The sequence below is a fragment of the Suncus etruscus genome, chromosome 10, assembly GCF_024139225.1.
Source record: "Suncus etruscus isolate mSunEtr1 chromosome 10, mSunEtr1.pri.cur, whole genome shotgun sequence".
Classification (NCBI taxonomy): domain Eukaryota; kingdom Metazoa; phylum Chordata; class Mammalia; order Eulipotyphla; family Soricidae; genus Suncus; species Suncus etruscus.
In genome coordinates, this window is record NC_064857.1 from 72,062,103 (window position 1) to 72,079,872 (window position 17,770).

The 17,770-nt window shown below is 45.2% G+C and overlaps 1 protein-coding gene across 1 annotated transcript in view; it reads left to right on the plus strand.

Moving 5' to 3' along the window:
- The window catches only part of ATP8B1 (ATPase phospholipid transporting 8B1), a 119,043-nt gene that overhangs the window by 67,670 nt on the left and 33,603 nt on the right, over positions 1-17,770 (plus strand). The window contains exons 5-15 of the mRNA XM_049782045.1: positions 1,611-1,709; positions 1,802-1,863; positions 2,385-2,457; positions 2,543-2,613; positions 6,168-6,250; positions 6,342-6,500; positions 6,669-6,757; positions 11,398-11,588; positions 14,619-14,827; positions 16,173-16,216; positions 16,806-16,962. Of these exons, the coding sequence (XP_049638002.1) occupies positions 1,611-1,709; positions 1,802-1,863; positions 2,385-2,457; positions 2,543-2,613; positions 6,168-6,250; positions 6,342-6,500; positions 6,669-6,757; positions 11,398-11,588; positions 14,619-14,827; positions 16,173-16,216; positions 16,806-16,962 (1,237 nt within the window). The remainder of the gene's footprint in view (positions 1-1,610; positions 1,710-1,801; positions 1,864-2,384; positions 2,458-2,542; positions 2,614-6,167; positions 6,251-6,341; positions 6,501-6,668; positions 6,758-11,397; positions 11,589-14,618; positions 14,828-16,172; positions 16,217-16,805; positions 16,963-17,770) is intronic.

A 17,770-nucleotide genomic window follows, 5' to 3' on the forward strand; every position in this document is an offset into this window, starting at 1 on the left:
ATGTGTTGATGAGGTATTTTGGTGAGCTCTTGGTTTAACATTAAGAAGATCTGGTTTTCGTTGAGTTATTTTTTTCTTCTTTAATTATGAAGACGTTACTTTATCTAGAGAGCTTTTTCCTTATTACCGTATCTGTTTATGGACTGTTCATAAAATCAGGGGTGGGCGGGACATGGTACCACTTGGGGACCGTCCTCTGGGCAGCATTCTTTGGGCAGGTTTCTGAAGATCACTGAGCACCCGGCTTTTATCTTCACATCCAGCCCTGAATTTGGAAAAGAGACTTGGCCACAGGAATCTTCCAGAAGGGGTCTCAGGAAAGGGTAGCATGTGAATCTGGGTGGGGATGAGGACAGGAAGAGTGAAGCTATGAGAAATGGATTCGGAACTAAGCCAGAACTTTGTGGAGTCCTGCTGACTCAGTAGTCTGGGAGGTCTAGTTATCAACAGGGACCTTTGAGCAACTGGGTGGAGATAAAGATACAAACTGTAACACTTCTTCCTGACTTCCTTCTAGCAGAGAAAGAAAATAGGGGATTTCCACCTCTTGCCAGTGTTGGAGAAAGATCTGCCTCAAACCCCCTATTCCCCACCCCAGTATCTTCTTTGAAGGCGTAGAAGTGCCCATTAGGGAATAAAAATCTCTGGCCAGCCCTTATTTGCTTTGTAGCTACACATGAATCTGGTGATCTGGGAGTGCCAGTGGTTATAACTTCATTATGCAGGGAGGCTGGGAGAGTTGCTGGGCCAGAGACTCTCTGTTCCCTCTCCCACTGCAACAGAGCAGAGCAGCTTTTGGATCTGGGGGTCTGATTTCATGTCTGATTTATTTTTAGCAACTACATTCTACAGTTAGTAGTAGGATGGGTACAAGAGCCTGTCACTGAACTTGGGCCAACTCAGGCCATATGCATGAAGGAGGGCCTTCCTGCGAGGTCAGCTCCCCCAGGGTACCTCCAGTAGCGATTTACATTGTTCTAGAGGCCCAGCTTCAACACAGCTCTCAGAGGGAAGCACCATCTGCAACTCTTTCTGCCTCTCATTGGGTTCTGAATGATCCCAAGTATAGAGCTCACCATATGCCATCCCCAAGATTGAAGGACAAGCTTACACACACACACCTCCCACAGCTATTCCCCTTACTATTGAGTCTCTACACAAAGTCCCAGTTACCATGTTTCAAAACCTTCTGCATGATGGAGACAGTAAAACATGGCTATCCTTGTAACCTCTGGGATCTATTTCTCCCCAAAGCTGGGGCTGCCACATGAACTAAGATAGACACTCAAGACTCTTTTTCCTGCATTTTCTGTAGGGTGTAGACATGGTTGATGGAGTCTAGAATAGAATCAGCCAGTTTACAATAATAGAGATCAGATTAGAATCAGCCAGTTTAGAACAGATGGCAATTAGATTATAGCTATCCAGTTTAAGGAGAGATGATGGAGTTCAGATTAAAAATAGCCAATCTGAAAACAGATGATGGAGAGTAGATTAGAACCAACTTTCTTAGAAAGAGGTGATGAAGATCAAATTCAACCCAGCCAGCTCAGAAACAGCATCTGCAGTGGCTTTCCTTGTGCACAAATTGGCCTTTTTCTTTCTTTCAGGCTATTCCTCAGATCACCACCCTGGCATGGTACACCACTCTGGTGCCCCTATTAATGGTGCTGGGCATCACAGCCATCAAAGACTTGATGGACGATGTAGTGAGTAATGTTCTTTCCTGCCGCCCCATCATCCTTTCCCTCTGAGCAACTGTCGGCCTCCAGAACTCAGCTTTTCAATCTCTTCCCTCCAGGCTCGCCATAAGATGGACAAGGAAATCAACAACAGGACATGTGAAGTCATCAAGGACAAAAGGTTTGGGGCCTTCATTCTCAGGGCTTTTCTCTGCAGGAGTTGCCATGTTAAGCCTCTTTAGAAACCTCCTCACATGCGATTTCAAGTCTTGGTACATAAGCCAGTTCATGATTAAAGGATTTGGAGATAAAGGATAGGCTCCAACACTTACTAATGGATCCTGGAACCCCTAAGCCTGACAGTCCATGCTCCTGGGTGGCCCAGCATGGAGCAGGTGACAGGCAACTGAGAGGAAAGAGAAGAAGAATATGGGACACCCAAGACTCAGGCATATGCAAGGGACTGCCCCACATGGGCCTCTGTTGAACCATATCACTCTGACAAGTCCAAAAGAGCCAGGAGTCAGGTCTAGCTACTGACCCCTGGGATGGTCACCCTGTGATTAGCCAGTAGCACACAGGGCTTGAATGCCCCACCTTTTAGCAACCTCCTCTCTGGCAGATTTCCCCAGAATTGTTCGCTTCCAGAAAGTGTCTGCCCACCCCTTCCCAGTCATCACAATCACTGTTTTTGATTCCTAGATTCAAAACTGCCAAGTGGAAAGAAGTTCAGGTGGGAGACGTTATTCGCCTGAAGAAGAATGACTTTATTCCCGTAAGTGAGCAAATGCCACCCATAGGAATGTCGGGTTCCACAGCCTCTCCCGGTCTCCCAGCTGAGTGTGGTTTGTTTTCCACAGGCCGACATTCTGCTGCTGTCCAGTTCTGAACCCAACAGCCTCTGCTACGTCGAAACGGCTGAGCTTGATGGGTAAGAACAGCCCAGATGAACCTGTTTGGTTGAACTTAATTTGTGTGTTTATTTGGGAACCATTACACACAGTATTAGGGATTTCCTCCTGGAGGTGCTAGACGCAGGGGTGGTGAACAAGTTTGACACAAAGAGCCAAAATTTTAAACTGTGAGAGTCAGAGAGACACACCACGCAGTGACCTGCCAAAACAGACAAACACTCACACAAAAGCATCTAATTTTAACAATAATATATTAAACACAGATTGCATTTTGCCATTTTGAGTGAGGGTCAAAATTCTGCAGTGATGGTGAGGGTGTGCTGCGTCCTCCACACTAAGAACTAATGGCCAGATGGGACCCAACATGTGACACACGGGTCCACCCCGCCTCGCTGGCTCGCTGGCCCGTGCAGTTGTTTCCGAGGGATGGGAGATGGGACTCCGCTCTTGGAGATCTCTCCTCAGAGGTCCCTCCTCAGAAAGCAGCAGAACAATATTTAAACTTGGCAAAGAGCCACAGTATACAAAATAATGATAAGAGGCAAAGAGCCACATTCATTTTGGCCAGGAGCTGCATGTAGCTCGAGAGCCGTGTGTTCGCCACCCCTGTGCTAAGGGGTGCAAGCCGGTGCTGGGGCTCGAACTTAGGGGCTCCCACATGAAGCATCTGCTCTGATACTTTGAGCTGCCTCTGGCCCTTGAGGTGCCTGTTTTCTAACTCACTGGGGAGCTGCAGTGGTTGCCCTGAAGGTCTTCTCTCTTGATCTCCCAAGATCTCATCTTGTTTCTCCTCCTTCACTGGCTGTTTAAAGGCAAGCAAAGCTGTGTGACTTTTTAAATTCCATCTTCTAGCAACCTTCAGGGTAGGTTAAAAGGATCTTGAGAATAAGTCTAAATCCTTTGCAGATGTGTAGGCCAGGTCCAGATGCTTATGAATGACCACAAATATAATCCAAGTCCAAGAAAACAATTGGTTGTGTGAGTTTGTTGGTAGGCAATTGTGAAGTCTTTTTTGGTTTTGGTTCTCATGTGGCCACTCAGAAGCACAGAAGGTTCTGGTTCAGCCCAGTTCCCAACATCCTCACTGAGCACCTACTAGATTGCTTAGCTTTATTTGTCGACTCTTTCAATACTTTGATGCTGGTGTGGCTCACACATGGATGTGGTTTCATTGACACAAACTGCAGCACCAATATCGACATGCTTTTCAGTAACCCTCTGTGACCTCCTGTAAGGAGGAAACTCTCCAGGTCACAGCAAGTGGACATTGAGACTGACACCTATGCTAACTCAAGGCTAAGGTGTGTGTCCCCCACTCTGCCCTAAACACCACCTCCTTGTAAATGATGCTGGTGAAGTGAGATCCCAAGATGCAGAAGTCACTAGTGAGGTCAGATCCCTGGTGAGTGGAGCACTCTCAAAGAAGCCTTCACTAGCCACTTCGGGAGAGTAACTCAGTTTATTGTAGGTGGGAAAAGGATATTTGTATTAGGGGAGACTAGCGTGTGGACTCTGTCAGCCAATCAGGTAGTATGTGAAAAGAGATTAAAACAGGGTGTGTGCTTCTGTGTTTAGGGAAGGAGTAAGGTGTTAGGGAAAGCAGGGTGTGTGCTCTGGGTGTTAAAACAAAGGTGTGCTTCCTCAAAGGAAATAATGCCTAAGATACAAAAGCCTCCCGGTGCAGAATGGGAGAAGCTATTCATCCAATACCCATCAGATAAGGGGCTAATATCTAAGCTATACAAGATACTGACAGAATTTAACAAGAAAAAAACATCTAACCCCATCAAAAAAATGGGGAGAAGAAATGAACAATTTCTCAAGGAAGAAATACAAATGGTCGGGGCTGGAGAGATAGCATGAAGGTAGGGTGTTTGCCTTGCATGCTGAAGGACAGCTGGGTTTGAATCCCAGCATCCCATGTCCCCTGAGCCTGTCAGAAGCGATTTCTGAGTGTAGAGCCAGAAGTAACCCCTGAGTGCTGCCAGGTATGACCCAAAAACCAAAAACAAACAAACAAACAAAAAGTTTGTAAGGGGGCCGAAGAGATAGCATGGAAGTAGAGAGTTTGCCTTGTATGCAGAAGGACAGTGGTTTGAATCTTGGCATCCTATATGGTCCCCCCCCAAGCCTGCCAGGAGCGATTTCTGAGCATAGAGCTAGGAATAACCCCTAAGTGGTGCCGAGTGTGATAAAAATAAAAACAAAACAGAAATACAAATGGTCAGAAGGCACATGAAAAAATGCTCCACATCACTAATCATCAGGGAGATGCAAATCAAAACAACAATGAGGTACCATCTCACACCACAGAGACTGGCACACATCACAAAGAACAAGAATAATCAGTGCTGGCAGAGATGTGGGAAGAAAGGAACTCTCATTCATTGCTAGTGAGAATGCCATCTAGTCAAACCCTTATGGAAACAATATGGAGGATTCTCAAAAAACTGAAAATAGAATTACCATTTGATCCAGCTATACCACTCCTAGGAATATATGCTAGGAACACAAAACTCCAATACAAAATTCCCTTCCTCGCACATAATATTCACTGCAGCACTATATACTATAGCCAGACTCTGGAAACAACCAAGATGCCCTTCAATTTATGAATGGCTAAAGAAACTGTGGTATATATGCACAATGGAATATTATGCAGCCATCAGGAGAGATGAAGTCATGAAATTTTCCTATACATGGATGTACATGTAATCTGTTATGCTGAGTGAAAGAAGTCAGAGGGAGAGAGACATGGGTTAGTCTCACTCATCTATGGGTTTTAAGAAAAATTAAAAACGTTGAAATAATTCTCAGAGACGAGGGCCGGAAGGACTGGCTCAAGCTATGAAGCTCACCACAAAGAGTGGTGAGTGGGGCCGGCGAGGTGGCGCTAGAGGTAAGGTGTCTGCCTTGCAAGCGCTAGCCAAGGAAAGGACCACGGTTTGATCCCCCGGCGTCCCATATGGTCCCCCCAAGCCAGGGGTAATTTCTGAGCGCGTAGCCAGGAGTAACCCCTGAGCATCTAACGGGTGTGGCCCAAAAAACCAAAAAAAAAAAAAAAAGAGTGGTGAGTGCAGATACAGAAATAACTACACTGAGAACTATCATAACAATGTCATTGAGTGAGGGATATAGAAAGCTTGTCTCGAATACAGGCAGGGGGGTGGAGGAGAAAAGAGATGGGGGCATTAGTGATGGGAAGGTTGCATAGATGAAGGGGGGTGTTCTTGTTATGACTGTATTATGTTTGTAATCACAGTGTTTAAATAAAGAAAAAATAAAACAAAAAACCAGGGTGTACTTAAGGTACAGTAGGGCATTTGCCTTGCATGCAGCCAAAACAGGACGCACCCTCGTTTGCTTGCTGGCATTCCATCTGATTCCTCAGTCTGCCAGGAGTGATTTCTGAGCACAGAGCCAGCTATAAACCCTGAGCTCTGCCAGGTGTGATCCCCCCCCCAAAAAAAAAAAAAAAGTACAATTATATTTTGTACATTTTTTTGAGAGTTTCAAACGAACTCTAGGTTTTGTTTCTTAGCCACTTATTTTTTTCTCTCTCCCCTTTTAGAGAAACCAACTTAAAGTTCAAAATGGCACTGGAAGTCACCCACCAATATCTCCAACAAGAAAATGCATTGGCAGCGTTTGATGGTTGGTGCCAATGTATCTTTGCTTTTCCATTAGTTCAGACCATTGATCCTTCCTTGGGAGGAATGTCACATGCACTCTTTCTTTCTCAAAGGTTTTGTTGAATGTGAAGAGCCCAACAACCGATTGGATAAGTTTACAGGAACACTATTTTGGAGAAAACAACGTTTTCCCTTGGATGCTGATAAAATTTTGTTACGAGGCTGTGTGATTAGAAATACGGATTTCTGCCATGGATTGGTCATTTTTGCAGGTACTTTCAGAGTTTCTGGGGAAATTGGCCCAATGTGCATTTTCAAGATTTATGAGAGGGGATTGTTTTTCTATCCTTTCTTCCTGAAACTCAAAAAAAGAGTGATTTCATTGGCTTGCCTGTGAATTTTTCTTCAGCTGTTGATTGTATTGAATTGTCTGTTTGTAGGTGCTGACACTAAAATAATGAAGAACAGTGGGAAGACCAGATTTAAAAGAACAAAGATCGATTACTTGATGAACTACATGGTTTATACGGTAGTTATTTTCTGCTGCAGTAGATGGGAGGCCAGACCACTGTCTTAGGGTGAATTTTGTTGTATGTTTTTTTGATGCAAAGAAATGTCGCCTTAGGGCTAAAGCCATAGCACAGCAGGTAGGGGGTATTTCCTTTGCACACCGCCAACCTGAATTTGATCTCCAGGACCCATAGGCTCCCCCAAGCCTGCCAGGATTGATTCCTAAGTGCAGACATAGGAGTAATCTCTGAGCACTATCAGGTGTGCTCCCCCCAAAAAAATACCACACAAAAAAGGGAATGTCACTTTTGTAAGCACAGAATGTGTGAAGCCCTCTCAGGTTGGATAAAGATTGGGGTTCCTTCAGTTTTTCTCAGAAATTTTGTTCTTCTTGTAGGAGGATCCTCTTGGGAATGAAAGTTTAGTTTTTCAGATGCCCTAAGGGGCTGAATATTTTGATTAGAATCACCAGTTGGAAAACCAGGGGATTTCCATTCCGTGGGTTGGGGCGGCATTCCTGAAGTCATGGTAGTTTAATTTTATTGCTATCAGTTTCCCAGAGAAGTAATTCTTTTTAAATCAACTCTTTTTTTGGGGGGTAGCAATTATAAGCAGTGCTCAGGGTCTTCATTGTAGGGTGAGAAGCACCAGACAGTTTTACTCAGATCCCAAGGTGCTAAAGTCTCTCTGTCTCTCTCTGTCTCTCTGTCTCTCTGTCTCTCTGTCTCTGTCTCTGTCTCTGTCTCTCTCTCTCTCTCTCTCTCTTTCTCTCTCTCTATCTCTCTCTCTCATCATACATGGCAACCCTCAGGGAATATGCCTGGCTCTATGCTGGCAAGCTTGGTGGACCATATGGAATGCTGGGAATCGATCTACCATCAGTTTTGGGTCTGCCACATGCAAGGCAAATGCCCTACTGCTGTGCTAACTCTCTAAGCTCTCTGTCTCTTTTAATTTTTTTAATATTTATTTTAAAATTTTTATTTAATCACAAGTGTCTACAAAATTTTTATACTGGGGTTTCAGTCATAGTATGTACACCATCCTTCACTCTCAATAGTGGAGGGGGGGAATTAGTTCCAGGAGTTGAACTCAGGGCCCAGTACCTGCCAGGCGTATGCTCCAACTCTTCGAGTTGTCTTCCCAGTCCCTGAAACTTTTTAAAAGAAGGATTATTATAACACCAGAATTTACCAAGTTCTTCATTATACAGTCTATTCAGTCATTAAGTGTTACAATACCAACCCACCACCAGTGTGACCTTCCCTCTACCAGTGGCCTCAATCTCCCAACCACCACCCCAGCCCGCCCCCTTACAGGCATAAACAAGTTTGCTTTACATTGTTTGTTACAACACAAAGGTAGATCCAAACTTAGATCAGCAGGATCAATTTGAAATCATTGTTCTATCTCTCCATGGTTTTACTAAAGTCAATATCTGAGGATTGAATGGTCTAGAGTTGTTGGGTTGTTGCTAGCTAAGCCTTGCTTGTTGGCATTAAACTTTGTTTTGGGGTCATACCTGGTGGTGCTCAGGGGTTACTACTGGCTTTGCACTCAGGGATCATTTCTGGTCGTGCTCAGGGGACCATATGGATGCTGGAGATCGAACCTGAGTCATCAGGGCAAAACCTACCCACTATGTTGTTGCTTTGGCCCCTAGTGCCAAACTTTTGTTTTTAAAAACATGTAATGTGGAGGAAGGGGTGCAGAGAGCAAGCTCAGTAGACTGATGAACATCTTTTGCATGCAGGAGACCTGAGTTCAGTTCTCAACTCTACATGCTCCTCTGAGCACTGAATGGAGAGTAAGATCTAGACACAGCCAGGAGCACCCTCTCAGAACTTGACAAGTAAAAGCATATATTCTGTCCACATCCAAGACAAGGCTTTTATGCAACATACTTCAGGGTGCCTGAGCCCATCCAGGTCCACTGAAGGTCTGGGCAGAATCAGAAAAGCACTTCAATACCCAGCAGATTTGTGATAACTTATTATACAGAAAAGTCAGCAAAGGCAAAAGTTTGTAATGCAGACGCCAGAGAAAGGGTCCTGTGTGTGAGGTGCCATGGCCTGTTCGTAAGACAGACACAGAGCACTTACCCCTCACAGCCTATGGGTACTGTCTCTGGGGAGCTCTTCAGAGAGAAGGCACCCAGGGTGCTCTTAAGACCTGGACATTAGGTTCTGCCTGCCTGGGACCTACCAGAATCTCAGACACCCTGGAGGGATATAGGGGGTCCCCAGGATTTGTATTTCAGGCAGGCAGGAAATCTTCCCAGATCCAGTTCAAGACAAAAGCCAGGGACGGCCCTGCCAGCCAGGAGCTTCTTCTCAGAACCCCAGGCTGTGTCCTGCAATAATTCTGCAGCATGGAGGGGTCCCTCTGCACCGCACCTCACTGTGTCCCTTCAAGCTCCCAGTGAAATGGCTATTTTCAAGGATGTCTTTTAACTGGAAGTCATCACTATTAAGAATTTAGGGGGCCGGGCGGTGGCGCTAAAGGTAAGGTGCCTGCCTTGCCTGCTCTAGCCTTGGACGGACCGCAGTTCGATCCCCCGATGTCCCATATGGTCCCCCAAGCTAGGAGCAACTTCTGAGCACATAGCCAGGAGTAACCCCTGAGCATTACCGGGTGTGGCCCAAAAATCAAAAAAAAAAAAAAAAAAGAATTTAGGATATTTTTATTGCTTTACATCAAGTCAAATAAAAGTCATATTTGAACTAAAGAACCAAGTTTCTTGCTCTCCTCCTTCATGAAAATGTCACCTGACCTTCACGGCCTCTCTAGGGTGCCTTGTTGGTTATGGGCAAAAGTAGGTGGCCATTTCTTCCATGCTCCAGTGTTTGGACAAGCAGCACATTGTGAATCTGTCTGGGCCCAGAAATTGGTATGTGTTCCTTCCTGGAAATCTGGTTCCCATCAGCAACTGTCCCAGGATTCCTAAACTCCTTGGACAGTTGTCCATAGGCATATTGATGTGGTTTCCACAGCACAGTGCTTCTGGCCTTGTTTATTGAACATTCTTGTTTTCAATGACATGCTTAATTCAGGACATGAACCTTCAGGAGTCATTGTCCAACTCTAGGTGAACTTGCATTACCTTTGGGGCCAAAACGATATACATATACATACACATATATATGTGTATATGTATATGTGTGTGTGTGTGTGTGTGTGTGTGTGTGTGTGTGTGTGTGTACTATGTGACTGCCTGACTTCAGTCTCTGGCACCCCATATGGTCCCCAAGCTACCTGGAGTAGTTCCCGAGCACAGGCTAGGAGTAACCCCTGAGCACTGTGTTTGTGTATGTGTGTGTGTGTGTGTGTGTGTGTGTGTCCTTTTTTAAAAAAACAAAGATCTGGGCCGGGCGGTGGCGCTAAAGGTAAGGTGCCTGCCTTGCCTGCGCTGGCCTTGGACGGACCGCGGTTCGATCCCCCGGTGTCCCATATGGTCCCCCAAGCCAGGAGCAACTCTGAGCACATAGCCAGGAGTAACCCCTGAGTGTTACCGGGTGTGGCCCAAAAACCAAAAAAAAAAAAAAAACAAAGATCTTTTCCATCAAACTTTTCCTATAAGCATCTCAATTCAGCACTTATTTTCTTCCCCTAAAGGTCAACTTTAACTAATTTTAGCATAAGTAAGATTTCATTATTCTCATAAGAGATTAAGTTTAGAACTTGATCTCTTGGCCCCCCCCCCCCTTTTTTTTAATTCCCAGTTCAGAATATTGCATCTCTTAAAAGTCCTCACGCTCTCAGGTCTATAGCGGGGCTCAGAGCATTCAAGCCTCAACACAATCTTCTTTCTAGTTTTAGCCCTTTCCCCTGAAAGTTTAATCTGACTCCCGTGACCACCCTGCTTTCTGTCACAAGACTACTCTCCCTGGGCATAGAGAATCTTGTCCTTCCTGTACTGTGTGGATGGATGCTTCCCATATTTCTTTCTTCTTTTTTTGGAGGGGGAGGGCACACCAGGCAATACCAGAGGTTACTCCTAGCTCTACATTCAGAAGTTACTTCTGGCAGGCTGGTAGATCATATGGGATGCCAGCAATCAAACCTGGGTTGGCCGTGTGCAAGGCAATTACCCTCCCCATTCTGCTATCGCTATGGCCCTGCTCCCCACATTTCTTATAGAAAGTCCTGTGGGTTTTAGGAACATGCCTCATGCCAATAAGATCAGTATCCCTGCCTGAGGAAAGGAGGTTAAACTGAGGATCTTTAAGAATTTGAAGAGAGGCTACCACCTTGTCTTCTAAAAAACAGCTTAGGAAACAAAAACCTCATTTTCTCTGTCATATATTGGGATCTTTCTGTTCACCAGAGAACTCAGACTTTCAAAGCACTTTCCATTCAAAGTAGAATGGAAAATTCTAAGTGTGTGATTTTTTTTTTACCCCTTTTCCAAGATCTCATTTAAAAAAAAAATAATTGCAGCACTGTGAGAGACATGGTTACAAAGTTGTTCATGGTTGAGTTTCAGTCATATAACGTCTAACACTGACCCTTCACCAGTGCACATTTCCCACTACCAAAGTATGTTGACTTTTTATGGGTTAACTCATGTTCCTAACATAGAAGTACCAGATAGGGCCAATTAACCTTTGTGAGATTCGAGGCACTGACTATAGACCCTTCCCTGATTCTGTTTTCTAGATCTTTGTTGTACTTATCCTACTCTCAGCTGGTCTGGCAATTGGCCATGCTTATTGGGAAGCCCAAGTTGGCAATTTTTCTTGGTACCTCTATGATGGAGAAGATGCTACCCCCTCCTACCGTGGATTCCTAAACTTCTGGGGCTACATCATTGTGCTGAACACTATGGTCCCCATTTCCCTCTATGTCAGGTAAGACCTTCTCTCTGGGTCCTTGGCTTTAAGAGAAGAACACTTCCCCAATTTAGCACCCTCTTTCCAGCAACGACTGTCTCAAAGGTCAGAAGGCACAGATAAGATAGGGATTTTGTTTCAGAATTGGAGGTAATAGAGGGAAGGGAAATTAGCCAGGAGCATCTGCTGGGCTGGGCACAGCAGTTTATATCTTTATGGATTTGGGGGCGGTGTTTACACCCAGTGGTGCTCAGGAGCTATTGCTGGCTCAATGCATGGTGTGTGTGGGGGGGGGGGATTACATGGTGGAACCATGTAGTGCCAGGGATCAAACTTGGGGCCCCACTGGTGGTCTCTCTAGCACTTTGTATTTTGACTTCTTTACAGATGAAGATTCCTTCTCAGAGACTCAGAGAGAGAAAGACTTAGAATAACCCCCAAAGTTGCTTCTGTCTTCCACGCTGGGTTTTCTTTTTTTTCACTCCTTATCTGTGTCTTCTACTTTCTTCCCACTGGTCTTGCTAGCTGCTTGGCAAACCCAGTGGGGCTCTTAGATGGGAATACTGCTTCCTCCTGGTCCCCACAGCTTCCTCAGTGGTTCTGTTTCCCCTCTTCGAGAGTTAGGTTCATCCAACTGCAGATGGAATCCGCCTTGTGCAGTGACATTGCTTCTTTGTGTGACTCTCTTGAAGATCAGTGCTCCGCATCCCTGATCACTGCATTTGAAAATTGTTCTTTGAAATACGCTTGGCAGCCAGCACCTGGCTCTGACTTCTAAGAAATGATGCCCCTGAGGTGCCCACAATCATGCACACACCTACAATTAGGTGCCTTTCATTCATGTTAATTATATTACTAGGCATTTGATCTGTCTTTAATTTCATTACACGAAGTCACTGTTGTTCTTATAACTAGAAGCAGAAGCCCTGTGCAACCATCTGTTGGAGGCCACTTTCAAGAACCATATGAGCTTTCTTTCATCAAGGGAATAACGCAGATTATTCCATCAAAACTGAACTGTATATTATAAAACAAGCAACACAGGAGGGCCAGGCCTGCAGTCTAGGGGTAGTGCATTTGGCTTACATGGGTGGGGCCCTGGGGCTCAGTACCTAGGGTTGCAAAATAAAATAAAGTCATCAGTGACTTCCTGTTTAAGTGCCAGATGGTTGGGATCCTTTGATCTGCATGTGCCCACCTTGGACTGAAGCCAGTCAGGCCTCATGACCAAAGAGCAAAGCGGGGTGAGGTATGTTGGGGAGCCCCTGAGAGAAAGTAGAAAGGGCCTCCACAAAAGCAAGGCTCAAGGAGAGAGGTTCCACCTGCAGGAAATGCATAGCTATGAAGGGAAGAATGTTTTGGAAAGTCAGTTGCTCACTTAGAAATGAATGGACAGCACTAAAAATATTCTATTTTTATAATAGGCACATAATGAAAGCTTGAAATATTTGATTTCATTCAATAAAGAGACTTTCACAAAAAATTTAAAAAAAAACTTTCACAAAAATGTAAGACAATGTGAGCTTACTTTTGCCTAAAAACATAACCAATGACCATATCTCTAAAACATTGAGTGATGCTTGTGTTGGATTTCAGATCGTTATTCTAGGTAAACAGGATCAGTTATTCACGCTCTAATCGATATTTAGGTCACATTTGTATAAGAGGCATTGTTTGAACTTAACACTTTCTTAAGAAAAGGGTGCTATATATTGAAAAAGCTGAGTGCAGTGAGCTAGGGAGGGCTGAGTGTACCATACTTAGTATGGCTTATAATATGGAAAGCCAAGTGCACCATACTGAGTGTGGCTTGTAATGATTCATTCAATGACTTCTCGTGGAAGCGAGATGGGAAACAGCTATTCCAGGATGGACGCAGAGCAGAGACATTGTGTGGGGTGATGGGTCCCAGCGTGTGCTTTAAAGAAAGCTTCATGCTCAAGAGAAATGATGCAACTTTGTTTGTTGAATGGCTTGACATGTACTTGTGTGCACAGTGTCAGGATCGAACCCAGGGCCTCAAGTGTGAGGCAGTTGCTCCACCAGTGAGTTACATCTGCACCCTGCTGTCTCATGTTGAGCAAGTGAGAATGGCACAGAGGTAGAATCCGGAGTACTGACTGGTGCCCAGTTGGCATCTGGAATGCTTATGGGTGTGGTCAGAGTGGGTTATTGTTCCATCTGCTTATCTGTATAAAGATGCCCTTTGCCCATTGGATGGCACCTGGGCAGGTCGGCAGCTTCCTTATCAGTGAGATGTGTGATCCCTTCACGTGTTAAAGTGCCATCGATTCTTTTCCAGTATCTTATTTTGGACTTTCTCTAGACTTAAGAGAACTTAAAGGCAGAGCTGCTTTGTCACAGCATGGAATGCAAATTTAGGAGGTACAGGCCAAAACTATGTACTGTTGCCCTGTTTGAGAGCTCTTGGGAGCTCTGCTGGCCTGTAGACCATCCCCCTCCTCTGCCTAGCAAGTAAAGGTGAACTTGGCGATTCTGTTTGTCCTAGAGTGAGATGGGAAATGAGAGAGGGAGAGAGAGAGAGAGAGAGAGAGAGAGAGAGAGAGAGAGAGAGAGAGAGAGAGAGAGAGAGAGAGAGAGAGAGAGAGAATAGATGCTACTGCCTATGTGGTGCAAGCTCCTGGTATGTATGTTTTGTTTATAGAAGTACATGGTTAGGTATCCCTCAGAGTCAGTGAGGATCCCCTGAATGGGATACTCTGGAGAACAGCTAGTGTAAATTACCTTCTCCCTAAAGCTGAAGAGTGGAGGGTGAGCAGAAAAGGTAAAGACCAAAAGCTGGAGAGAATCCAGCGAGAGCAGGCACTTACCTTGCATGCAACAGATCCTGGTTCAATCCCCAGCATCACATGTAGTTCCCCCCAAGAAACCAAGGAGTCTCTCCTGAATACTGAGCCAGGAACTTTCCCTGGGCACTCACCCCAAAGAAAAAAAACAACAGTAGAGGTCTCACAAGTCAGCTCACAGAGAGGGGGCATACCACTCCTGACCCCTAGGGTCTGAGGACTTTGTCTTTTTCCTTCACAGTGTGGAAGTGATCCGCCTTGGCCAGAGTTACTTCATCAATTGGGACCTGCAGATGTACTACCCCGAGAAGGACACCCCCGCCAAGGCCAGGACCACTACACTCAATGAGCAGCTGGGGCAGATCCACTACATCTTCTCCGACAAGACAGGCACACTCACACAGAACATCATGACCTTCAAAAAGTGCTGCATCAATGGGCACATCTATGGTGAGCTGGGGGAGGGGGTTGGCGGCTGTCAGCACAGGGCCAGAGTTCCTGGCCCCCTGCTTCCACCCCGGATAAGTGCTGAAGCAGGTGACAGCCTGGGAACACTTGTCTGGGAGAGGCCAGAGGCCAGAAACAGGTCCATTAACCATAGGCCTAGACTTGCAGTGGGATCTGGTAATTTCTGAATCTGAGTCTGTGCCCAGAATAATCCAGAGCAGACCCTATTTATTTAATTTGGGGCAGGGAGGGTTATTCTTGGGCCATACCTAGGGATGCTCAAGAGGTTACCTCTGACTCTGTACTCAGGAATCACTCCTGGCAGGGTTCAGGGGTTCTTATAGGATGCTGGAGATTTGAATCCAAAATAGTTGCATGCAAGGCAAATAAAAAGTCCTAAGCACAGCTGGGTGTGGCCCAAACAGTAACTGTCCATGCCCCCATTAAACAGAGCACTCAAAATTTACTACAGTATTTTTTGGGAGTTTTTTGGGTCACACCCAGTGATTCAGAAGTTACTCCTGGATATGTGCTCAGAAATCACTCTTGCTCAAGGGACCATATGGGATGCCGGGGATTGAAGCCAGGTCCATCCTGGGTCAGCTTATGCAAGGCAAACACCCTATCACTGTGTTATCATTCCAACCCCATATGACAGTATTTTTATTAGTTTTTTGGAGGGATGGAATTTCTGGCTACACCCAGCATCTATACAATCTCTGAAAACTCTACAAATTATTCCCCCACACACACACACATGCACGCACTTCTTTGTTGTTGTACTGACACGTCTCAGGTGCTCCACTGTGGTGCTTGCTGGAATCTTGTTGCAGTGCTCATTCATCAGGCCCTGATGCTGGCCAAATGTCACACACTTTAGTTCTGTACCTGCTCACCTGCCCGCCAGGGGTCACCTGCATTTAGTTGTGCTCAAGCACATCATGGTTATTGTGTTTGGCTACAGAGGCTGTAGGGCTCCCATAATGCTTAGTGAGGATTGCATTTATGACCACAGGGCTGCCACATCTTTACTCCTGGTGCTCACATCTACTTCCCCCTGGTATAGGGGGAGGGATGGTGTAGAGATGGCCTCCTTGGATATGCTAACCACATTGGGAATCCCAAACAACACAGAACCAGAACCACCTTTGACACCAGGCATCAAACTCATGACTTCACACTTGCAGGGCAGGTGCTTTTATGCCATTGAGTTGTCCCTTGTAAAAATCATTCTGAATTTAGGAGTTAAGCAGAAGTAGATGCTCACCAACATGGGTCCAAAGGTAGGTGAGGTGAGGCTGCTGAACACAGCAGAGACTCAGCTTGTTTTGTCCTGTTTGTTTTGCAGGGGACCACCGGGATGCCTCTCAGCACACTCATAACAAAATAGAGGTGAGTCATTGAGATGAAGGCAGTATTTGGGGCAAAGCTTGAAGGCTCATAGGAGCAAATGCAAATAGTCTTGCATTTCTGGAGGCTGATGTCTGAAAACCCAGCAAGAGGCAAATCAGGTTCCCTCTGAGCATTGTCAAAAACATCCCTTTCTTGCCTCTTCTCAGCTTTTGGAGGTGGTCCATTAAGCTTGCAATTCCTCAGTTTGCAAATGTTTCCTCAGTTTCCATCTCCCATTTTATGCCACCTTTTAGGTTCAAACTTCCTCCTTCTCTTAAAAAGCCTTTGGGGTAGGGTCCACTCTGATACCCAAATCCAGTGTGTTGTCCAATTGATGACATCTGCAAAGACCCTATTTCTAATTAAGTTCCCCTTCCCAGTTAGCAGGGCATAGAAATCCAACATCTATTTTGAGGGTGCACAATTCAACCTCTGGTCTTTTAAGACCAAAATGGAGTGTGTTTTGCTTTAAAGCAGATGTGAGCCTTTGACCATCCAAAGTGTTGGGCTCCCAGAAAAGTTCCTATTATTTAAGCCCACCATGTGGGTGATTAATCCCAATTTTCCTTTCCTTCTCTACTCCTTGCAGCAAGTTGACTTCAGCTGGAATACCTATGCCGATGGGAAGCTTGAGTTTTATGACCATTATCTCATCGAGCAAATCCAGACCGGGAAAGAGACCGAAGTTCGGCAGTTCTTCTTCCTGCTCTCCATCTGCCACACGGTCATGGTGGAAAAGATGGATGGTGAGTGTTTCTCACATGTCCTGAATCTTGGAGGTTGGCATTTATTATTAGGGTAACTGATACTTGAGCCTCTAAGTCTCATAAAGGAGCGTGCTTAATCAGTTTCTGTCATGTTTACTCTGAGCAATGACTCTTCAGGAGCACTCCCCACAAGAGTGGTATCCAAGGATACTAGATTCAAATCCAGCACCTGGAATCTGAAATGGACATTAGATCTGCATTTGACAGCATCCATTGTATCTATCACTGTGTAAATGAAACCTCACCATGAATAGAAACGGTCACGTCCTGAATCACTGTACAAGAATCGCAATCCTGCCCACTGAATTATCATTAACATTTATTGAACGGGAATAGTCAAGCCTTATCTAGATTCTAAGTGGACTTTAAACTTGGACAGTCTTTGGTACAAAATAGCTTCAGTGATAAGAATCTTTAGGCCAGATTTTGTTGGGTTTGAGCTTTGAAGTAACCAGCCAAAGCCTGTCACCCCATTTTCACTGCAAGGGATACATGCATTTGTCTAGGACTCAACCAAATAGATTTGGCTGTTCTGTGCAGGAATATTAGTGCTACTTGCTCAGGCTTTGTGACAAGTTTTTTCATTGGCAGTGAAAGCTAGTCACATGAGAAGATAGTGGCCACCAGGTGGTATGGATGCAAATGTATGTTGGTCTGAAAGGCAGCACAGTTGCATGTTGGTTTCCCACTCAACCCATGTACTCAAGGAAGGTTCCTCTCTGTTTTCTATCCTAAGGTTTCAGATGTAGCAATTCTGAAATCTCCAGAGGAGGAAGGAACATGGTAC